Consider the following 25,100-nt stretch of genomic DNA (forward strand, 5'->3'; position numbering starts at 1 on the left):
TGCCTCCTGGGTTCAAGCGATTCTCATGCCTCAGAAGAGTAGCTGGGATTATAGGCACCTGCCACCACACCCAGCTAAGTTTTGTATTTTTAGTAGAGGAGGAATTTCACCATGTTGGCCAGGCTGGTCTTGAACTCCTGACCTCAGGTGATCAGCCCGCCTTGGCCTCCGAAAGTTCTGGGATTACAGGTATGAGCCACTGCACCTGTGTGTTTAAAATTCAGGACTTCATCATCACCACCACCACTGTCTCACTACCACCATCATCGCTAACATATATATAGCATTTATTATGTGTCTAGCTCTGTTGTAAACATACCACACATATTAACTCATGTACTTTTCCCCAAAATCCAACGAATTAAATACTGGTATTGCCATTTTTGTAACTTTTTATTTTGCAGTAATTTCAAACTTACATAAAAGTTGCAAATATAATACAACACACTCCTGGGTAAAAGATAACTCTCTTATTATTCTTCACCCAAGTTCTCCAATTGTAAACATTTTACATTTGTTTTGCCATTCATTTTCTTTTTCTGAACCAATTGAAGGTAAGTTGCAGAGGTGATATCCAATTATCCCTAACTACTTAAATGTTTTCCTTTAAGACAAGGACCCTCTCCTGCATAACCACAGTGTTATCGCCAAAATCAGAAATTTAACATTGATATAATTCCACTATCTAATCCACACACCACATTCAAAATTTGTCATTTGTCCTAACAATTTCCTTTTTGAAAAAATATTTCTTACTTTTGGTCTAGAATCAAAGTCAGGATTATGAATTACATTTAGTTGTTATGTCTCTTTAATCTTTAATTTGTGACATTTCCTCAGTCCTTCCTTATCTTTAGTGACCTTGACATTTTTGAGTTCAGGCCTTTTTCTTTTTTTTTTTTTTTTGTAGAGTTCCTCATTTTAGGTTTGTCTGATGTTTCTTCTTGATTAGATTCAGGTGATACATTTTTTTGGCAGGAATGTGATAGAAGTGAAATTGTATTCTTCCAAATGTATCATATTAAAAGGCACATAATATTGTTTTTTTGTTGGTGATGTTAACTTTGATGGCTTAAGGTGATAATTTCTCCACTGTTAAGTTATTCTCTTTCCCTTTGAATTAATAAGTATTTTGTAGGAGGACACTTTGAGGCTATGTAAACATCTGGTTTCTTAACAAAGTTTCACTTGCTTATTTTATGATTCTTGCATAAACTGTTACTAGGATGATTGCCAAATTGTAGTTTTTCTAATTACAACATTTGTTTTCCATTTACTAGTTGGGATTCTATTGTACAGAAGTTTTTTCCTCTCCCTTCTTATTGGCTTATTTCCATCAGTGTGGACTTGTGGATTTCTATTTTATCCAATAGATCATAAGCCATTATTATCACTATTGGTTTTGATGCTGAAAATGCTCCAGTTCCAGCCATTGGGATACCCTTCAAGCCAGCTCCTGTGTCCTTTTGGCATCTCTGTATCATTCTGAGAGTACTTTTTTGGGGTGCAAGACATTTCAGGCTCTTCTGGTATTTTTTCTGCCACAATCATTGCAGTTATTTCATCACCTGTTTCTCCACTGAGCTCTGGTTGCTTTTACTTGAGAATGGATTTTTAGAACCAAGCTCTGGATGCTAGGTGTGGTCATTGCTACTGGAGTGTAACTGTTTTTAGGCCATTTTAGCAGACAGAGCTAGGAAATTCACACACACCCACACCCACACACACACCCACACCCACACACACACCCCTATATCTATTTATATATCTTTCTCTCCATTTATATTAAAACTCATGAATTTACTCCAATATCTCTAGCTCTACTCCAACACTACAGGGTTCATTCTAGTCTTCACCCTTATTCTATTTGTAACTTCCTTCTCTCTTGGTAAAAAAAATCTGGCTTCCATTATCCTCGATATATTTAACTATTTACTCATTCTTCTTTTATGTAACCAATCTCCTGACCTCACAGGCCACCTCCTTGGCCCCAGTTCTTCCTCAGATTCAGGCCTGCTTATCCCACCAGTCTCTTCCCAACATAAATTAAACAACTAGAAGGTTGTAGAGCAGAAATTCAAACCTCAGTGCTGTAATTACTTGATAGAGAGCCCTTTATTAGGTCTTCAACACCAATGGAGTTGATTTGTGAAACAGCTTCTGTGAAAATGCTCATGGAAAAAAGGCCCTTGGGCTAATGAGATGAAGATTTATCCACGCAGAGTGTCAGCCCCAGAGATGTGCCTTCCATAAGAAACTTGGGAGCATCAAGCCAAATGCCCTACCTGCCAAGAACCACAGCAAGGGGATTCTCCAAAATTGGTGAGGTTCAGGGACCAGACAGCCAGCACCACCAGTGCCATAAATATCACACTGTGTTTTATCATATCAAGAGTACATTTCATTAAGATGTAAACATATTACTTTGCTATATTTCTGTAGAGGGAAATACTGCTTTTATTACAGATTCTTAGATTGAAATGCTAGGAGCTGGATGATGGTGTCTCCTCTTTTAGTGCTGACTTCATTTCCTGGTCCAGAAGATCAGAAATCTGTTCATGTTTTAGAGAACAGCATGAGGTCCATCTGTTCAGGTCAGATTTTTCCAAATTAACATAAAGATTTATGGGGTGGTAACTTATGTAAGAAAAGCCAAAGGTAATTATATTCTTTGCTGCCATTTGGAACTTACATTATGTTTTTGGTTAGTAATGAAAATATACTAGTATTTATCTACACACACACAACACACACACACACACACACACACACACACACAATTATTTCAAACACTATGATAAAGTCATCCTCTTCAGTTTGTATAATATTTCACCTCTGTTTTGGTTTAGGCACCAGACACCATCCATTCAAATTTTCTCTGTAATGTGGTCTGTTTATGTACAGTTTTCCTTCCAACAGAAGGCACAGAAATAAAAGAGCTACAACTGGCTTCTTGGGTGACTATTTTAGTGTGACTGAAATACAGAGTAATGATTTTTTTCCTCTGATGAAAATAGCTTGATTTTTTTCTGATTTCAAAGGAAATATATACATATATGAAAAACAAACAAAAGAGAGAAAATACCATATAACTGAATTTCCACCATTTGCAAGGATAAATAGAATCACATCATGAATACTCATTGACATCTTTCTTTTTACTCAGCAATATGACATGAGGGTTTTCTTATGTAAATATATATACATATCAATTACCCTTTTAGATGGCTGCATATTACATTAATGATTTTCTTTAACCAGCACCCCATTAATGAGAAGTTTATTTCCAATTTTTCATTGTATAAAGAAAGCCATGATGAATATTCTTGCATGCACATCTTTATATACTTTACTAGTGATGATCTTAGGATATATCCCTGAAAATAGCATTGCTGGGTCAAAGAGTTCACATATTTTAAATTTTGACACCACATGTTCCTGGTACAATTAACTCTTTTTTTTTTTTTTTGAAACAAGGTCTTGCTCTGTCACCCAGGCCGGAGTGCACTGGTACAATCTTGGCTCACTGCAACCTCTGCTACCTGGCTCGAGCAATCCTCCAGCCTCAGCCTCCCATGTATACAGCTGGGACTACAGGCGGGAGTCACCACGCCCAGCTCATCTTTGTATTTTTTTGTAGAGATGGGTTTTTGCCACGTTGCCCAGGCTGGTCTCAAATCTCCTGAGCTCAAAGTGATCTGCCTCCCAAAGTGTTAGGATTACAGGTGTGAGCCACTGTGCCCGGCCATAAAATTAACTCTTGATGAGGTGAATTACAGTATGTATATTCTTTATATATAATGTCCCTGTCAATGACAGAACTTGGTAAAGTCTCTTCAATTTTGCAGTAGCATATACATATATATATATATAAATGCACACACAACGTGTGTGTGTGTGCTTGTGCGTACATGTTCTCCTACAGACATTAAAGGAGTGTAGTGATTTTAATAAATCTAGGTGTGCTACTTAGCCAATCAGGTGTTGTTAGGTTTATTCAAAATTTGACATATGGTTTGGTCTGAAACGATGGCATCTGGTAACCATTTCTTATCTTACATTGATTTTAATGAAATATGGTATATGGGAAGAGGTGACTGAGTTGTAATTTTAGTGAGTGGTATCTATAGTATGAAGAATCAATGGTGTCAATAGTATGAAGAATCAGTTATGATTAAGCCAAACCAAATTTGTAAAATTTTGAACCGATTCATTTGGTATATTTTTAAGTTTTGGCCTCAAGAAGGAGTTCAGGCTTGGCTTTTTTGTGGATAAATAGTAGCAAAAATAGGACAAATGTGAGCATGTGGTGCATGTAGTGTTTGAAGGATTTGGTAGTAGCTTCTGTTGATCCTGGGGTGTTCTTTTTTTGTTCAGGAACTGATGCATATCCTGGGCAGTTGGAAGCCTTTAAACTCAGCTGGGCTTCTCTGATGATCTCTCAAGAGTTAGGTAAATTACAAACAACCAAGAAGTACAACTTTAACATGCATATTGGAACAGCCCAGTAATTTTACATTTAATTAGCATCTAACCTAATTGGGCATTTAACCATTTAAACAGAAACATAAAAAATCATGGAAATAGAAAAGGATCATTTTATTCCTGCTTCTCCCCCTTCTAGTGATGGCTCCTTCCTACCCTTAACAGCTTCACCCAGCGCAGCTGAATTTAAAGCTGCTGACTCACAGGAAGGTGATTCTGCTTTTTTTTTTTTTTTAACAGAAGGAAAGTTAAGTGGTAGATGATAAATATGTGTTCATTGAGGATGGCATATTTTATGCAAATTGATAAATCCACTGATTCAAAGATTAGAAAGGCTCTTTCCTGGAAAGGGAAGTGTCGATTATAAATGGTGAAGACTTGCATACTTGCATTCTAGCAAGTTCTTAGCTGCCAGCCGACACATTCATCACCAAGTGCCAGAATGGATTTTAAAATGTCACAACACAAATTGCTCTGCTCAAAATCAGGCACCATCATAGTCACACAAGCCAAACCAACCTGCTTGTTTAAAAGTGCCACATAAAGTTTTTTTTTCAACCTCAGTTAACCTTTTCCTTTCCTGGTATGCCTGGTTCATTACAGTCTCCTAAAGTCATGAACCTTGACTGAGTAGAGAGAGGCCAGGCTTCTCCCTTTGACTTTGCCTATACAGCAACTAACTGGTCCAGGTGCTTTCAAACTGATGGTAAGACTAAATGTTTAGCCCAGCTCTAACCAGACTGATAACTCTCACCCCTACCTTCTCCCCTATACCTTCTGCTCTTATTTCTTTTGTTTTTCTCAATCTTTTCCCTCCCAGAGCCAGCTGTTGACTTCTAGAAGCTACTGCATAGCTGATAAGGCCCTGACTATTCCTTCCCTAATTTTCTGCTTTAGAACTGTCAGTGGAGTGTCCAGCTCAAACCTGGGCTAGCCCTCCTGTTTGATGCTTCTCTTAGCAGCGCCTACCTCAATACCATCAGATCTGTCTTCTTACCTCCCCTCATCTCCAAGTCCCTTAGCTGTAATTTCCACCCCCTTCTATAACCCAGACTGACACAGCCCAGCAAAATCCTCAGGTCTGTCTACCATTCTCCTATAGCCTAGCTCAGCCCAAAATTTCTTAGTCCCTTTAAATCACATTCTACCTTGCTCCTCCCAACATTGCCCACTCTGGAATCCAGTATCCATTACTTTTCCTAGTCCAACTAAGCAGCCTTCATCCCCAGTCTAATTGGTTGGGGGGATTGCCACACCTTCAGCTTCAGTGTATCTTCCCTCTTGGGAAGCTTCTGCTTTTCAACCCAAAATAAGGGTTCTCTTGTACCCAGGTAGCCCTCTTTTAAGCTGATTTTGGCTAGCATGCCAAGGAGCTTATCATTCAGCCTAGTGTGCCCAGATTTTTTTCTAGCCTGAAATAAGTGAGCTGTCATCCAGTTCTGGAACTTTTGTGCTTCCGTTAGTACTGCAGGGAGTCATCCTCAAAGAACATTATCACCACTGACCTGTCACCAGAAAGGCACAGTGATGATGATAAATTTGGACTGATTCATCCATATTCTTCCCCTGGTTGTTGCCCTTCTTTTCTTTCTTCCTCCTCCTCTTCCTCCCCTCCCTCCCTCCCTCTTTCCCTTCCTTCTCTTCCTTCTCTTTTTCTCTCTTTTCCTTCCTCCCTCCCTCCATCTCTTTCTCTTCTTCCTTTCTCTCCCTCTCTTTTTTCTTTTCTTTTCTTTTGACAGAGTCTCACTCTGTCATCCAGGCTGAAGTGCAGTGGCGTGATCTTGGCTCACTGCAACCTCTGCCTCCCTGGTTCAAGTGATTCTCCTGCCTCAGCCTCCCTGGTAGCTGGGACTATAGCGCATTCCACCATGCCTGGCTAATTTTTTATTTTTAGTAGAAATGGGGTTTCACCATGTTGGTCAGGCTGGTCTCGAACTCCTGACCTCAGGTGATCTGCCCGTCTGAGCCTCCCAAAGTGCTGGGATTACAGACGTGAGCCACTGTGCCTGGCCCTTTTTTTTTTTTTTTTTTTTTCTTTTGAGATAGGGTCTCACTCTGTTTCCCAGGCTGGAGTATAGTGGTGCGATTTTGTTTTTATTTTTAAGGGACGGTTTCGCCATTTTGCCCAGGCTGGTCTTGAACTCCTGAGCTCAAAGTGATCTGCCCGCTTCAGCCTCCCAAAGTGCTGGGATTGCAGGCATGAACCACCATGCCCCACCCCTCCCCTGGTTCTTCTAAGCAAGAGGATGCATTTGCAAGATGGTAGGCAGGGTCAAGAGTGCAGTCAGTGGCTATGGAAACAAAAATTAGTTGTTGCTATGGTAATACAGAGCTGCACCCTATCTAAAGGATGGACACAACACCAAAACTAGATTCTGGAATGTAACAAACTTATCATTCCTCAGACTCTCAAAGTAAATTTTTTTCTCAAGAATAACAAGCTCATGGATAGAATGAAGGATTTCATATCCTACTAATTTTTGAGTCAGATATCAGTTCCCTACTGGCCAATAATGTGAATGAATATAAATATCAGAGTCCAGCCGGACACGGTGGCTCATGCCTGTAATCCCAGCACTTTGGGAGGCCGAGGTGGGTGAATCACCTGAGGTCGGGAGTTCGAGACCAGCCTGACTAACATGGAGAAACCCCGTCTCTACTAAAAATATAAAAAAATTAGCCGGGCGTGGTGGCGCATGCCTGTAATCTCAGCTACTCAGGAGGCTGAGGCAGGAGAATTGCTTGAACCCAGGAGGCGGAGGTTGCGATGAGCCGGCATGGTGCCATTGCACTCCAGCCTGGGCAACAAGAGTGAAACTCCGCCTCAAAATAAATAAATAAATAAATAAATAAATAAATAAATAAATAAATAAATAAATATCAGAGTCCATTCCCAAGGATCCCCAAAATAACATTTTTAGCATAAATACCTAAGAGTCACCATCAGACAGTCATGTCCACAAATCGTGTGGAAAAACCCCAGTTTATATTCAATTGAAAGTCTAAAATTATATCCTTTTTACTCTGAAAAATCTAAAATGTGGAAGAGAATCACTTCTGACTAGTATAAACAAAAAGTAATAAGCAATCATTTTAATACAGGATTTAATAAGTTGTCTTAATATTTCTGATAAATATTCAGATGATTACTTTGAAGTATTTTGAAATAAAGATACTTTCCATATTTCATAAAGCTACTTTTAATATATTAACATTTATTGCTCTTGAGTTCAAAGTATATCTTATTCTAGCCACCAAAACATTTAGAAAATAGAAAAAAAGGTAAAAACTAATTTTTTTATCACTTATATTTCAGACACTTAATACCCTTACCCCATTCACTGAATCCAGTTTCATTGCTGTTTCCTTGTTTTGTCCTTTTGAGTGGTTCGGGATCTGCTTCAAATGACAAAGAGATGTGAGTAATAGGGTTCAACGTCTTTCTTATTTTCAGATTTAAAGCTCTTCAATGATGTAGCTCAAAATGAAAGTTCTTTCAATCCAACAACTTTGCAGAGATGCTGATCCCTCTCCCAGGTGAATCCTGGCCAGGCCTTTCTGACAATCCTGGGATACCCTGGGGCCAGTATAGAGTTCAAGGGCAGACCAGACTGGGGGAGGGGTTCCTGAGGGACCTGGAACCAGCGTCACCAGCACAGTCAGAATTGCAACCTAGTGGCAAAGATAACTGTGAGAACAATCTCAAAGGTGGGGCCAGGACAGAAATGGTAGAATAAATAGCAGAGCTTGTGATGGTTATTATAGGATGGGACAAAACTCAAGGAGCAGTTGTAGAATGCAGTTCAGGACCAAGTCATTATTTTTGTTTAATCAACTTTTATTAAATGTGCTCTGGGTGCCAGGAACACAAATATGAATGAGAGCTCTCTTGCCATTATGGAATTCACAAAGGAGACTGTGACTTGGCATGCTCCCTTTAGATGGTGCCTGGATTTGTTGGAGGAGTGGACATGGCAGCTTAAATGAGCCATTTTGGGCTGTGCACAACCCAGAAATTTCGAGGTGTGCCAGTGTGTCTGTCTAGTATCATTGTGGGAGGATGTAGAGTCATTCTATGATTGTTTCTGACATCTCTGTAGCTCTGAGTCTTCTTAGAAGGAGCACTTTACAAATCAGAGTTCTGGGCCAGGCACGGTGGCTCATGCCTGTAATCCCAGCACTTTGGGAGGCCAAGGTGGGTGGATCACAAGGTCAGGAGATCAAGACCATCCTGGCTAACACGGTGAAACCCTGTCTCTACTAAAAATACAAAAAATTAGCCAGGTGTGGTGGCGGGCACCTGTAGTCCCAGCTACTCGGGAGGCTGAGGCAGGAGAATGGCGTGAACCCGGGAGGCGGAGCTTGCAGTGAGCTGAGATCGCGCCACTGCACTCCAGGCTGGGTGACAGTGCGAGACCCTGTCTCAAAAAAAAAAAAAAAATCAGGGTTCTGGCAGGGTGTGGTAGCTTAGGTGTGTAATCCCAGCACTTAGGGAGGCTGAGGCGGGCAGTTCACTTGAGGCCAGGAGTTCGAGACCAGCTTGGCCAATGTGGCAAAACCCCATCTCTACTAAAAAAATACAAAAATTAGCCGGGTGTGGTGGCACACACCTATAATCCCAGCTACGTGGGAGGTTGAGGCAGGAGGATCCCTTGAGCCCAGGAGGTGGAGGTTGCAGTGAGCTGAGATTGCTCCATTGCACTCCAGCCTGGGCGACAGAGTGAGACCCTGTTTCAAAAAGGCTGGGCGCAGTGGCTCAAGGCTGTAATCCCAGCACTTTGGGAGGCCAAGGCGGGAGGATCACCTGAGGTCACAAGTTCGAGACCAGCCTGGCCAACATGGCGAAACCCTATCTCTACTTAAAAATACAAAAATTAGCTGGGCATGGTGACGCACCCCTGTAGTCCCAGCTACTGAGGAAGCTGAGGCAGGAGAATCCCTTGAACCCAGGAGGTGGAGGTTGTGGTGAGCTGAGATTGCCCCACTGCACTCTAACCTGGGTGGCAGAGTGGGACTCTGTCTCAAAACAAAACAAAAAAATCAGAGTTCTGAGTGAATTTTACTACTTACCCTTTGCCCTTAGCCTAGCTGAGCCTAGATGAAGGTTTGAGTAGAAGTGATTGGGAGGTGGACAGGCTGTGCAAGTTATAAGAAAACAAATTTGCTGGCCGGGCACGGAGAGAATCAAGGAGAATTGCTTGAACCCGGGAGGCGGAGGTTGCAGTGAGCCGAGATTTTGCCACTGCACTCCAGCCTGGCAACAGAGTGAGACTCCGTCTCAAAAAGAAGAAAAAAACAGCCAGGCGCGGTGGCTCACGCCGGTAATCCCAGCACTTTGGGAGGCCAAGGCTGGCGGATCATGAGGTAAGGAGATCAAGACCATCCTGGCTAACACAGTGAAACCCTGTCTCTACTAAAAATACAAAAAATTAGCTGGGTGTGTGATGGCACGCGCCTGTAGTTCCAGCTACTAGGGAGGCTGAGGCAGGAGAATTGCTTGAACCTAGGAGGCAGAGGTTGCAGTGAGCTGAGATTGCGCCACTGTACTCCAGCCTGGGAGACAGAGCGAGACTCCGTCTCAAAAAAAAAAAAAAAAAAAACACAAATTTGTTGACTGGGCGTGGTGGCTCACACATGTAATCCCAGCACTTTGGGAGGCCCAGGCTGACTGACTGCATGAGGCCACGAGTTTGAGACCAGCCTGGCCAACATGGCAAAAATCCTGTCTCTACAGAAAATACAAAAATCAGCTGGGCATTGTGGCTAACACCTGTAGTCCCAGCTACTCGTGAGGCTGAGGCATGAATTGCTTGAACCTGGGAGGTGGAAGTTGTAGTGAGCAGAGATTGGGCCACTGCACTCCAGCCTGGGCGACAGCAAGACTGTCTCAAAAAAAAAAAAAAAAAAAAGAAAACAAGACAAAACATTCCTTCATGTACATTCAATGGAAAAACTTCAAAATTGTTATCTGTTTATTTTCACATATGTGGCATTTCCTGTGATTGTTATGAACCTAATCCTGTATAAGGATAGTTTGTCATCCCATTTGCCTTTCAGCTTTCAGAGAGCTGAAGTTAATGTGTTCAAAGCCCTTGTTGGTTCCATATTAACTAGCCATTAAAAGTAATATTATGTAATTTTTAATGACATGGAAAATGTTTACAATGTATTGTAAAATGGGGAAGTTATAAAATAGGATATAATGTTTGATATCATTTTTGTAAGAAAAATCTTTCTGGAAGGGTCTGTAGTTGTCTCTGAATGGTAGGATTATGAGTGATTTTTATTTTCTTTGTTTTCCCACATTTCTAAATGTTCTATAATGAACATATATTGCTTTTGTAATAGGAATAAACAAAATGTTATTTATTTAGAGATCTGATGGTGGTAAATAAGCTCTTGGGTGAGAAGTTTATTCTGAGCAAGCTCAGATATGGAACCACTGGGAATTTCCTGATGTGGAATCACTGTGGATTTGCTGGTGATGGGACTTACTTGACTGGGCCAAAATGTGAGGCATGCACTGGGAAACTAGCAGGAAACTAGCACTTGAAACTCAGCCTGAAGATGCTGAAAGACATGTATTTCCAGCACCCTTTAGAATTGATTGAGAATAGTTTAATTCTCTAGTGGTTTAAAGCAGATACAAATTACTTAAGGAACAGCTGCAGTTATGCCCTAAAAATTTAATTTTTTTTCTTTATTTTATTTTATTTTATTTTATTTTTTATTTTTTTATTGATCATTCTTGGGTGTTTCTCGCAGAGGGGGATTTGGCAGGGTCATAGGACAATAGTGGAGGGAAGGTCAGCAGATAAACAAGTGAACAAAGGTCTCTGGTTTTCCTAGGCAGAGGACCCTGCGGCCTTCCGCAGTGTTTGTGTCCCTGGGTACTTAAGATTAGGGAGTGGTGATGACTCTTAACGAGCATGCTGCCTTCGAGCATCTGTTTAACAAAGCACATCTTGCACCGCCCTCAATCCATTTAACTCTGAGTGGACACAGCACATGTTTCAGAGAGCACAGGGTTGGGGGTAAGGTCACAGATCAACAGGATCCCAAGGCAGAAGAATTTTTCTTGGTACAGAACAAAATGAAAAGTCTCCCATGTCTACTTCTCTCCACACGGACCCGGCAACCATCCGATTTCTCAATCTTTTCCCCACCCTTCCCGCCTTTCTATTCCACAAAACCGCCATTGTCATCATGGCCCGTCTCCAATGAGCCGCTGGGCACACCTCCCAGACGGGGTCGTGGCCGGGCAGAGGGGCTCCTCACTTCCCAGTAGGGGCGGCCGGGCAGAGGCGCCCCTCACCTCCTGGACGGGGTGGCTGGCCGGGCGGGGGGCTGACCCCCCCACCTCCCTCCCGGACTGGGCGGCTGGCCGGGTAGAGGAGCTCCTCACTTCCCAGTAGGGGCGGCCGGGCAGAGGCGCCCCTCACCTCCCGGACGGGGCGTCCGGCCAGGCGGGGGGCTGACGCCCCCACCTCCCTCCTGGATGGGGTGGCTGGCCGGGCGGGGGGCTGACCCCCCCACCTCCCTCCTGGACAGGGCGGCTGGCCGACCCCCCCCCCCGCCTCCCTCCCGGACGGGGCGGCTGGCCGGGCGGGGGGCTGACGCCCCCACCTCCCTCCTGGACGGGGTGACTGGCCGGGCAGAGGGGCTCCTCACTTCCCAGTAGGGGCGGCCGGGCAGAGGAGCCCCTCACCTCCCGGATGGGGCGGCTGGCCAGGCGGGGGGCTGACCCCCTCACCTCCCTCCTGGACGGGGCGGCTGGCCGGGCAGAGGGGCTCCTCACTTCCCAGTAGGGGCGGCCGGGCAGAGGCACCCCTCACCTCCCGTACGGGGTGGCTGGCCAGCCCACCTCCCTCCCGGACGGGGCGACTGGCCGGGCAGAGGGGCTCCTCACTTCCCAGTAGGGGCGGCCGGGCAGAGGAGCCCCTCATCTCCCGGACGGGGCGGCTGGCTGGGCAGGGGGCTGGCCCCCCCCCTCCCAGACGGGGCGGCTGGCCGGACGGGGGGCTGACCCCCCCACCTCCCTCCCGGATGGGGCGGCTGGCCAGGCGGGGGGCTGACCCCCCCACCTCCCTCCCGGACGGGGCGACTGGCCGGGCAGAGGGGCTCCTCACTTCCCAGTAGGGGCGGCCGGGCAGAGGGGCTCCTCACTTCCCAGTAGGGGCGGCCGGGCAGAGGAGCCCCTCACCTCCCGGACGGGGCGGCTGGCCGGGCGGGGGGCTGACCCCCCCACCCCCCTCCCGGACGGGGCGGCTCGCTGGGCGGGGGACTGACCCCCCCACCTCCCTCCCGGACGGTGTGGCTGGCTGGGCGTGGGGCTCACCCCCACCTCCCTCCCAGACGGGGTGGCTGCTGGGCGGAGACGTTCCTCACTTCCCAGACGGGGTGGTTGCCGGACGGAGGGGCTCCTCACCTCTCAGACAGGGCGGCTGCCGGGCGGAGGGGCTCCTCACTTCTCAGACGGGGCGGCTGCCAGGCAGAGGGTCTCCTCACTTCTCAGACGGGGCGGCTGGGCAGAGACGCTCCTCACCTCCCAGACGGCGTTGCGGCCCAGCAGAGATGCTCCTCACATCCCAGACAGGGCGGCAGGGCAGAGGCGCTCCCCACATCTCAGACGATGGGCGGCCGGGCAGAGATGCTCCTCACTTCCTAGATGGGATGGCGGCCGGGCAGAGGCTGTAATCTCGGCTCTTTGGGAGGCCAAGGCAGGCGGCTGGGAGGTGGTTGTAGCGAGCCGAGATCACGCCACTGCACTCCAGCCTGGGCACCACTGAGCACTGAGTGAACGAGACTCCGTCCGCAATCCCGGCACCTCGGGAGGCCGAGGCTGGCGGATCACTCGCGGCTAGGAGCTGGAGACCAGCCCGGCCAACACAGCGAAACCCCGTCTCCACCAAAAAAATACGAAAACCAGTCAGGCGTGGCGGCGCGCGCCTGCAATGGCAGGCACTCGGCAGGCTGAGGCAGGAGAATCAGGCAGGGAGGTTGCAGTGAGCCGAGATGGCAGCAGTACAGTCCAGCTTCGGCTCAGCATCAGAGGGAGACCGTGGAAAGGGGAGAGGGGGAGGGGGAGAGGGAGAGGGCTTTTTTTTTTTTTTGAGACAGAGTCTCGCTCTGTCGCCAGGCTGGAGTCAGTGGCGCGATCTCGGCTCACTGCAATATCTGCCTCCCAGGTTCAGGCAATTCTCCTGCCTCAGCCTTCCGATTAGCTGGGACTACAGGTGCGTGCCATCACGTCCAGCTAATTTTTGTATTTTTAGTAGAGACGGGGTTTCACCATGTTGGCCAGGATGGTCTTGATCTCTTGACCTCGTGATCTGCCCGCCTCGGCCTCCCAAAGTGCTGGGATTACAGGCGTAAGCCACCGCACCCGGCCGTAAAAAAAAAAAAAAAATTATGGTTACTTTTATGTGTCCACTTGGCTGGTCAAACATTATTCTGGATGTTTCTGTGAGTGTTTTTGGATGAGATTTACATTTGAAAGGGTGGACTTTGGAGAAAGCAAATTGCCTTCCATAATGTGGGTGGGCATCATCCGATCAGTTGAAAGCCTGAATAGCACAAAAGACTGACCTCCTCCAAGCAAGAGGGAATTCTTTAGCCAACGGACTTTGGACTTAAACCGCAATATTGGCACTTCTCTGGACTAGCCTGCTACCCACTCTGCAAATTTTGGACATGCTGACGTGCCAGCCTCCATAATTCTGTATTACTTTTCTCAACCATAGGAATGAGGTGGTCTCAGGCCTCATATTCTGGGATCTAGCTTGGGAAATAGTTCCTCTTTTGGATAAAAATAGTCATTTTAAGCTCTCCACACTGAATGTACCCATTGTTCAAGCAGATACCAAACTGTGCATACTTTTAATTCATTTGTATCCACTATTTTTGGTGGAAACATTTGTAGCTAAGCAGGCTAGACTTCTGGTTCTATTTCATATTTCCTCTACTTAGCTGAGTTGCTCTGCACTGCTGAAGTAGACACCTCTGCCTTAGTGGGCACTTCCCCATGTGAATCCTTGTCAGAGGAACTGGAGCCATGATACTGGTTTAGAGCACTCGTCTCTGAGGAAGGAGGAAAAGTTGAGTTGGCACTTTGATCAGAACGACTTAGAGCAGATTGTAGAAAGTTACAGTGGCTAAACTACATAGTGGTCTTGCATTGGGAGAGATATCAAAACACTATAACTATGAAATCATTAAAAAGACAAACCGATTGTGAAGACAGTTATGTCAAAAGATCCCAAAAATTATCATCCAAAACACTTTCTCTTAAGACAGACAATAATTATTACTCTAGTTGGTGGCCAAGCCAGAACTCAAAATTTCTGAGTCTTAAATTTCTTATCTCTAAAATAAAATTTCCGGCTGGGCATGGTGGCTCACACCTGTAATCCCAGTACTTTGCGCTAAGGCAAGTGAATCACCTGAGGTCAGGAGTTTGAGACAAACCTAGCCAACATGGTGAAACCCCATTTCTACTAAAAATACAAAAATTAGCTGGGCGTGGTGGTGCATGCCTGTAATCCCAGCTACTCTGGAGGCTGAGGGAGGCTGAGGCAGGAGAATCACTTGAACCTGGGAGGTGGAGGTTGCAGTGAGCCAAGATCATGCCACTACATTCTAGCCTGGGCGACAGAGTGAGACTGTCTAAAAATAAATAAATAAATAATAAATAAATAAATAAATAAAATTTCCTAGTTTCCTGGGGCCACGTGAATACTGTTAGTTCCTGCCAAGGAGAGCTGCCTACTAGGCAAGAAGACCAAACAGCAAAAATCTGTGGACTCTAAGTCCCAAAATGTAAGGCTCTCCCACATCAGGGATTTGTGTACTGAGGAGGCCCTCCAGAATTTACCTGAGATAACCTACATTTGGATGCTTGCAACCAAGAGAATATTGGTGGCCTATTAGAGTTAGCAGAAGACAACAAGCAAGGAGAGAATTCTAACGTATATCAGAATTAGGAGTTAATTTGAAACACAGAACCAGTAGGGGATTTATTATAAAGAACTGGCTTCATTGCACTCCAGCCTGGGCAACAAGAGTGAAACTCCATCTCAAAAAGAAAAAAAAAAAATTGGCTTATGTTCTTGTGGGGGCTGGATAAGCAAATCTGAAGTCTGCAGGCAGTCATCCAGGAAGGGGAGATTTAAGGGCCAGCTGGGGCCGGGAGCAGTGGCTCATGCCTGTAATCCCAGCACTTTGGAAGGCCGAGGCAGATGGATCACTTGAGGTCAGGAGTTCGAGACCAGCCTGGCCAACATGGCGAAACCCCACCTCTACTAAAATACAAAAATTAGCTGGATTTGGTGGTGGCTGTGGTGGGTGCCTGTAATCCCAAGTACTCAGGAGGCTGAGGCAGGAGAATTGCTTGAACCTGGGAGGCAGAGGTTGCAGTGAGCCGGGATTGCATCACTACACTCCAGCCTGGGCGACAGAGCAAGACTCTGTCTTAAAACAAACAAAAACAAAACAAAAGAGAAAGAACTGGTTAGAACCCCATGAGCACAGGATAATGCTTATTGTCCACAGGCAGTAAAGAAAAAATCATGAACAGGCAAGAACCCCAAGGGCATAAGCTGTTTGGAGTCTCTGAATTTAAGAAAGGCCTAAGCCCTCACCTTTAAAGGGCTCCCCTTATTAAGTCAGGCCTACCCAGGATAAAGTCAACAGATTAGGGGTTATTTATTTATCAACACATTTACAGCAAACAAAAGGGACTTTTATCACATCTGCAAAATCTCTTCACAACAGCAACTTAGATAGATTAGTGTTTGATTAAGTAAATTGGAAAATGTAGTTCAGCATAGCCAAGTTTATACACCAAAAAGCCATCATAGGCTGGGTGTGGTGGCTTATGCTTATAATCCCAGCACTTTGGGAGGCTGAGGTTGGTGGATCACTTGAGCCCAGGAGTTTGAGATCAGCCTGGGCAACATGGCGAAAACCCATCTCTACAAAAAATACAAAAATTAGGTAGGCGTGATGGCAGGCATCTGAAGCCCCAGCTACTTAGGAGGCTGAGGTGGGAGGATCACTTGAGCCAGCCATATTCACTGGGTGACAAAGTGAATCTGGGGTGACAAAAAGCCATCATAGTCATAAAAAAGAATGAAATTATGTCCTTTGCAGCAACATGGATAGAGCTAGAGGCTATTATCCTAAGTAAAATAACTCAGAAACATAAAATCAAATACTGCATGTTCTGTCTTATAAGCTCTTATTAGTGGGAGCTAAACAATTACACATAAAGATGGAAATAATAGACCCTGGAGACTCTGAAACGGGTTAGAGTGGATGGGAAGAGAGGGTTAAAAAATTACCTATTGGGTACAATGCTCACTATTTGGGTGATGGATACACCAGAATCCTAAACCTTACCATTACATAATATATACATGTAACGGACCGGGCGCGGTGGCCTGTAATCTCAGCACTTTGGGAGGCTGAGGCAGGCGGATCACCTGAGGTAGGGAGTTCAAGACCAGCCTGACCAGCATGGAGAAACCCTGTCTCTACTAAAAATACAAAATTAGCCGGGCGTGGTGGCACATGCCTGTAATCCCAGCTATTTGGGAGGCTGAGGCAGGAGAATCACTTGAATCTGGAGGTGGAGGTTGTAGTGAGCCAAGATCATGCCATTACACTCCAGCCTGGGCAACAAGAACGAAACTCCGTCTCAAAAAAAAAAAAAAATTATATACACACACACACACACACGTAACGAATCTGCACATGTACTCCCTGAACCTAAAAAAAAAATTATGCAATAATTATAATAGTACCTAATTTTTATTGCGTGCTAAATACACAAGTTATGCCATTTAATTTATATATATTTTATCATTATACTTTGTAATAATCATACGTAATAAGTATAATTATCTTTTATACATGTAGAAACTAAAGTTTATGAAAACGAAATCATGTACCCAAAGTCATGATTAATAAGTAAAGTTGAACCCAACTTTTTTTTTTTTACTTTAAATCCTGTGCTTTTATTTATTTTTATTTTTTATTTTTGAGACAAGTTCTCTGTCTCCCAGGCTGAAGTGCAGTGGTGCCATCTTGGCTCACTGCAACCTCTGCCTCCTGGGTTCAAGTGATTCTGGTGTCTTAGCCTCCCAAGTAGCTGGGACTACAGGCATGTGCCACCACTCCCAACTAATTTTCTGTATTTTTAGTAGAGACGAGGTTTCACCATGTTGGCCAGGCTGGTCTCAAACCCCTGACCTCAAGTGATCCGCCTGCCTCAGCCTCCCAAAGTGCTGGAATTACAGGCATGAGCCACTGCACCTGGCCCATTGTTAGTTTTTAAAAATACAGGATTTAGGCTGGGCGTGGTGGCTCATGCCTGTGATCCCAGCACTTTGGGAAGCCGCGGCGGGCGGATCACTTGAGGTCAGGGGTTTGAGACCAGCCTGACCAACATGGTGAAACCCCGTCTCTACCAAAAAGATACAAAAATTAGCCAGGCGTAGTGGCACATGCCTATGATCCCAGCTACTGTGGAGGCTGAGGCAGGAGAATCTCTTGAAGCCGGGAGGTGGAGGTTGCAGTGAGCTGAGATCGTGCCACTGCACTCCAGCCTGGGGGATAGAGCGAGATTCTGTCTCAAAAATAAATAAATAACTAAAAACAAACAAAAGCTAACCATGGAAAATGATATTGATGGATCCAAGTGATACAGTTTGTTTCAACATATTGAGATATTGGATCCTTTTAAATTCTTCGTACTGCTCATGACCAGTTGCCATACACCGCAGAATGTCAATTGCCTACAAGGTAAATTTCACATCGGTCGACTTACCCTCCTGTCACTCCTGATAATGCACTCATGGTTTATGGGTTGTTTTAGTAGTATGTGGTGAACTACAAACTGTTAAAATGGGAGAAGTTTTTTTTTTAAACCTCTTAAAAGTTGATGTATATATATCCTTACCACTAAGCATATCTTTTCAATCAGGCATGTGGCAATTCCTTTCTTGATGTTTTTAGGGAAAATGAGCCAAATAATATTTTAAAAAATGTATAAACCAAGCTAGTTTCTATCCTTTCTTCTATTAAACTCAGGATCACACAAGTAGGCATGAGTGTGCACAAATATTTATGCCTTGCATTGTTCTGAGAATTAGTAAAAGAATATCTTGAAAGCATGATATAACTTTGTATTTGTATCCAAAAATATAACATACAAAGTTGTTGAATTAAAAAAAAATAATAATGCAGCTGGGCGTGGTGGCTCACGCCTGTAATCCCAGCATTTTGAGAGGCTGAGGCATGCTTATTGCTTGAACCCAGGAGTTTGAGACCATCGTGGGCAACATGGCAAAACCCTGTCTCTACAGAAAGTGTAAAAAACAGCCAGGAGGGGTGGTGTACAAGTGTCTTAGCTGAGGCTGAGGTGGGAGGATTGCTTGAGCCCTGGAGGTCGAGGCTGCAGTGAGCAGTGATCATGCCACTGCACTCCAGCCTGCGCAACGGAGTGAGACCCTGTCTCAAAATAATTATTATTTGACTTACCAAATTTGGGCACAGTGACTAGAAACAAAATTCCACTGAGTTGAGACAGCTAGGTTACAAAATTATTAGATTACAAAATATTAGGTTAGAAGTACTACTGCAGATGTTTAAATAAGGAAGAAAAATATACAAGTGGCTAGAGGTCAGGAAAGGCCTGTCTCTAAAAGACAGAATTTGTACTGGGCCTTTAAAGATGAACAGTGTTGGCCGGGCGCGGTGGCTCACGCCTGTAATCCCAGCACTTTGGGAGGCCGAGGTGGGCAGATCACAAGGTCAGGAGATCGAGACCATCCTGGCTAACACGGTGAAACCCTGTCTCCACTAAAAAAAATACAAAAAATTAGCCGGGCGTGGTGGCGGGAGCCTGTAGTCCCAGCTACTCGGGAGGCTGAGGCAGAAGAATGGTGTGAACCCGGGAGGTGGAGCTTGCAGTGAGCCGAGATTGTGCCACTGCACTCTAGCCTGGGCGAAGAGTGAGACTCCATCTCAAAAAAAAAAAAAAAAAAAAAAAAAGATGAACAGTGTTTACAAAGTTGGAGCAGAAGGGAAACTGGTGAGAATAAAAGCTTAGGGTACATATGGAGAATGAGGACAGGGAAGACACTGGACTGACTGCTCAGAGCAAGGTAGGCGTGTTGAAGACCTAAGTACTGATAGGAGCTAGATTAGCCAGGGTATTGAGAGCCTGGCAGAGGAGTTGAAATTTGATAAGGTGGAGATTAGGAAATCACTGTAGGTTCTTGAATGGGGAAAGCTTGAGAAGTTTTTGTTTTTGTTTTGAGTCTTTTAAAGGAAGAGCAACGTGACAGTGGGATAATATAAATTTTAGAGAGGGACTGGGATTCAAGGGAGGCTAGTTAGGATGCTGTTGCAATATTCTAGATGGGAATTCACAATAACCCAAACCACAATTATAAAAGTTACATAGAATTGGAGGAGAACGGGAAAAACAGGAATATTTCAAAGACAAAAAACAGTAAGATTAGTGACCAAATGCAAGTAAGATGGCAGAAAAGATAATTCACAGTATTCCCTGATTTCTAGCTTGGGGAACTGGAAAAATTGTGGTATCACAGACATAAATGAGGACATTAGGGAAAAAAATCTACTTGGGAGAACAAGACTATTCAGTTTGGGATTGTTGAAGCTATGATTTGACATGTCCTGGCAAAAGTTGGAAATAAAGAACAGTCAGATTAGCCTGATAGTGGTGTGCAGGAAGAAGGACTGCAAATGGGACGTCCAGGCTAGGAAATAGAAGGGTTTGGAGGCACAGGTAATATTTTTTTCATGACTTCTTCCAGCTGAAGGTGGTGCCTTTTAGAAAAGAAAGGAGTAAATAGGAATAGAACAGTTAGCTTCCCAGATGGTGTCGAAGAACAAAAGGAGATTTTATTTCCGGGCCATTGTATAAGATCCTGGAACCGATGAGTTTTTGGCAAGAAATCAGGGAGTCACGAGGAAGAAAAAAAAAGATTTTTTTTCTTTTTCTTTTTTTTTTTTTGAGATGGAGTCTTGCTCTGTTGCTGACGCTGGAGTGCAGTGGCACAATCTCGGCTCACTGCAACCTCCGTCTCCTGGGTTCAAGCAGTTCTCCTACCTCAGCCTCCTGAGTAGCTGGGATTACAGGCGTCTGCCACCATTCCCAGCTAATTTTTGCATTTTTAGTAGAGACAGGGTTTTACCATGTTGGCCAGGCAGGTCTTGAACTCCTGACCTCAGGTGATCTGCCTACCTCGGCCTCCCAAAGTGCTGGGATTACAGGCATGAGCCAGCGTGCCTGGCTTCTTTTTTGTTTTTTAAGCGGGAGGAGAGGATCATTGGGAGGGAAATAGGAAATTGTTGAAAGGAAGGAAAGAAAGAACCAAGTGAAAAAATAAAGGTCTAAAAGAAATAATAATATTGTAGAAGATACCCAGTGTTTCATAAAGTTGTTATAAGTGAAAGGAAGCCAAATTTATTGCTAACATTTATTGAGAGTTTACTATATGCCAGCACTGTGGCAAACTGTTTATATGCATTATTTTATTTAATTCTTACAGTAAGTTCAACTTTTTTTCCCACTTGACATTATATAGTGGACATCGTTTTTGTTGTTTTGTTTTGAGACAGAGTCTCACTCTGTCACCCAGGCTGGAGTGCAGTAGCACGATCTTGGCTCACCGCAACCTCTGCTTCCTGAATTCAAGTGATTCTCATGCCTCAGCCTCCCGAGTAGCTGGAATTACAGACACATACCACCAGGCCCGGCTAAATTTAGTATTTTTAGTAGAGATGGCATTTCACCACGTTGGCCAGGCTGGCCAACTCCTCTCAAACTTCTGGCCTCAAGTGATCCGCCTGCCTCAGCCTCCCAAAATGCTGGGATTACAGGTGTGAGCCACCGTGCCTACACTGTCATTTTTAATAGATAGCATAGTATTCCATGTATGAACATTCATTGTAGTAAGCTACAATGAACTCTCCTGTATGTACATTTTCCCCACATTTTTTGGTATATTCTTTTTCTTAAGTAACAGATAAACATTTTAATTCTATTTTTTTGGATAATATCACAATTCAAAAATAAAAATGTAAAAAAATAAATAACAAAAAGGTTTTCTTCCATTCTTGTTCCTCCTGTCACCTGAACCACCATTAGTTTTCTTGGTATCTTTATATAATTTCTTTGTTATGTAAGCAAATATAAATATGTATTCTTACTCCCCCCCTTTTTTATTCAGAATGTAAAAAGCATCTTGTGATCATTTCTTTAGCATAAAATCTTAAAAGTGGTATTGCTGAGTAGAGGATAGTTAAAATCTTAATACATATGGTCCAACTGTTCATGAGAGAGGTTGTACAATTTAACCTTTCTACCAACAATGCATGAGTGTTACTAAATTCATGTTATTTATGTTCTAATTTCAGTGTATTTTTATATCTCAAAACTTATGGGGAGTCCAGAATAAATGTTTAAAAATCACTATAATTTATAAGGTGAATTCTGGTGTTATACAGAATTGATTATACAAAATACTTTGGACTTAACTAATAATTTATAACAGGCAAATGGACCCAATGAGAAGGAAAGGTTTGACCTAAGTTATTATTTATCTTTCTGTGTTTTGCTTGTTGGATAGGTGGAGAAACAGGTAGGAATGAAAAGATGGAAAAATCCATTTGTGGTATAAAGATAGAAAATAGAGCTGAATGAAACAAGTAAGCAAAGAGAAATGGGGACAGACTTCAGATGAGAGTGAAAAAAGGGTAAACAATTCCAGTAGGTACCATACATCTGATAAGGCATATTGACAGATCATCTCTAATTTCTTTTTTTTCTGGACTACTGTTACAGCCTCTACTTTCTATCATTGAATTGATGCATAAAATTATAATAGAAATTAAATTTTCAATGAAATGAATGTCTTTTTGTCATTTTTTTTCTTTAAATAGAATTATCTGAAGAAATGGATACTTCTCCCTCCAAAAAATATCCAGTTAAAAAACGGGTGAAAATACATCCCAACACAGTGATGGTGAAATATACTTCTCATTATCCCCAGCCTGGCGATGATGGATATGAAGAAATCAATGAAGACTATGGAAATTTTATGGAGGAAAATCCAAAGAAAGGTCTGCTGAGTGAAATGAAAAAAAAAGGAAGAGCTTTCTTTGGAACCATGGATACCCTACCTCCACCAACAGAAGACCCAATGATCAATGAGATTGGACAATTCCAGAGCTTTGCAGAAAAAAACATTTTTCAATCCCGAAAAATGTGGATAGTGCTGTTTGGATCTGCTTTGGCTCATGGATGTGTAGCTCTTATCACTAGGCTTGTTTCTGATCGGTCTAAAGTTCCATCTCTAGAACTGATTTTTATCCGTTCTGTTTTTCAGGTCTTATCTGTGTTAGTTGTGTGTTACTATCAGGAGGCCCCCTTTGGACCCAGTGGATACAGATTACGACTCTTCTTTTATGGTGTATGCAATGTCATTTCTATCACTTGTGCTTATACATCATTTTCAATAGTTCCTCCCAGCAATGGGACCACTATGTGGAGAGCCACAACTACAGTCTTCAGTGCCATTTTGGCTTTTTTACTCGTAGATGAGAAAATGGCTTATGTTGACATGGCTACAGTTGTTTGCAGCATCTTAGGTGTTTGTCTTGTCATGATCCCAAACATTGTTGATGAAGACAATTCTTTGTTAAATGCCTGGAAAGAAGCCTTTGGGTACACCATGACTGTGATGGCTGGACTGACCACTGCTCTGTCAATGATAGTATACAGATCCATCAAGGAGAAGATCAGCATGTGGACTGCACTGTTTACCTTTGGTTGGACTGGGACAATTTGGGGAATATCTACTATGTTTATTCTTCAAGAACCCATCATCCCATTAGATGGAGAAACCTGGAGTTATCTCATTGCTATATGTGTCTGTTCTACTGCAGCATTCTTAGGAGTTTATTATGCCTTGGACAAATTCCATCCAGCTTTGGTTAGCACAGTACAACATCTGGAGATTGTGGTAGCTATGGTCTTGCAGCTTCTCGTGCTGCACATATTTCCTAGCATCTATGATGTTTTTGGAGGGGTAATCATTATGATTAGTGTTTTTGTCCTTGCTGGCTATAAACTTTACTGGAGGAATTTAAGAAGGCAGGACTACCAGGAAATACTAGACTCTCCCATTAAATGAATACCTGATTATTATTGTCTCATTAATGTTCAGTTATTAATATGTATACTGCCATTTTAATGTTTACCTATGAATGTCTTTTGTGTTATATAATTGACAGAATGCTATATAATATATAATATATACAAATGCAGAAAATTTATTCTAGTCTAATATATTCAAATACAAATATTAAATATATGAAATACGTTATGAATCTGGTATCTTTATTGGTATTTATGGGTGTCTTTCCAGGTAAATTGTAGTAGAAGGAGAATGTTAACTGCTATTACTAAATAATAGAAGACTCAAAGAAATGACCCCTTTCAGATGGAACTGAAGTTCAAAAATTAGAAATGTTCTACAAATGTTCAACAAAACTCCTTCATTTGTGAAAAATACACTATAAGGTGAAATGTTGAACACCAAACCCTGTTCTGTCATCTACTTGCATTAGAAAACTAGAAGTCATAGGGCTGGGTAAAGGAGCCTGAGTTGAGGCAAGAAAAGAGGAAAGAAGGGAAAATAAGTGGTTTTTTAATGACAATGGGTGGCTGTCCAAAGTTAGAACAGGAAATTGGTTTTCTCCTTATTATGAGCACATTAGGTGATACATAGGAAATAGAAATAGGGAGAAGTGTGGATTCTTGCCAGTCCTACCTAGCCCATGCCATTTTGTCCCTGATGTTTGGAGACCTAACGTTGGGGTAGGGTCTGCTTATCCTCAGTTACGTAGATCTCTTCCAAGGCTGCCCTTGTTTATGATTTTGTGGCTAGTGTATGTGTGAGCTGCAGTAAAAGTACTCCTTACTCCTGAAAAAGGCACCAACAGTAATCATAATGTAGCAGAAAATTGACATGGTATCCTGAGATTCTTTTCAAAAAGTTCTAAAAGTCTGTAAAAGCACATATGATGGCATTAAGTCTAATTTTGGCCATTCTTACCAATTTAGCACAAATAAATGATATGGTACTGGTTATTAAACTATTTATTGTCTCAGGTCCACATTCCCCCTTCTATACATTTCTCTGTAATGCTGTGGCTCAAACCCTGCAAACTACATTTTTTTCTATGTCAGCTGGTGTCTCACTAGATTCCATCAATAAAGGGCATTAGAGGGAGACTGGAAGGCAGAAGGGAAGAAGGGACTTCCTCCTTTCCATTTGTTTGCAGTTTCTGTCACTGTTATCCCAGCAACAAGCAAGAGCCCTTTGCTCCAGCAGCAGCAATTGATTTCAGCCTTGAGCTTCTTTTGACATCCTCCCCACCCACAACTAGCCTCATCATATCCTTCCCTGAAGTAGTAGGATCAGCCAGACAGCATCCTCTCAGGGGTCTGAGCAATACTCAGCCAGGTCATTTGTCTGAGTTTCTGAGACCTGATAATCCACCTTGATTCCCCATTT

The 25,100-nt window shown here is 43.4% G+C and overlaps 1 protein-coding gene and 1 long non-coding RNA gene across 2 annotated transcripts in view; one reads left to right on the top strand and one right to left on the bottom strand.

Annotated features, from left to right (window-relative positions):
• Positions 1–374: 374 nt before the first annotated feature.
• LOC129532746 (uncharacterized) overlaps positions 375–25,100 on the bottom strand; it is a 29,304-nt gene continuing 4,578 nt past the window's right edge. The window contains exons 2-3 of the long non-coding RNA XR_008678655.2: positions 12,914–13,149; positions 375–8,157 (exon numbers count right to left, since the gene is read on the bottom strand). This is a non-coding gene — a long non-coding RNA (uncharacterized lncRNA). The remainder of the gene's footprint in view (positions 8,158–12,913; positions 13,150–25,100) is intronic.
• SLC35G2 (solute carrier family 35 member G2) lies at positions 22,476–23,906 on the top strand. Its single transcript, XM_019024691.2, has one exon. The coding sequence runs from the start codon at positions 22,476–22,478 to the stop codon at positions 23,712–23,714; it is 1,239 nt and encodes a 412-aa protein (XP_018880236.1). The 3' UTR covers positions 23,715–23,906.

Source organism: Gorilla gorilla, chromosome 2, assembly GCF_029281585.2.
Source record: "Gorilla gorilla gorilla isolate KB3781 chromosome 2, NHGRI_mGorGor1-v2.1_pri, whole genome shotgun sequence".
Classification (NCBI taxonomy): domain Eukaryota; kingdom Metazoa; phylum Chordata; class Mammalia; order Primates; family Hominidae; genus Gorilla; species Gorilla gorilla.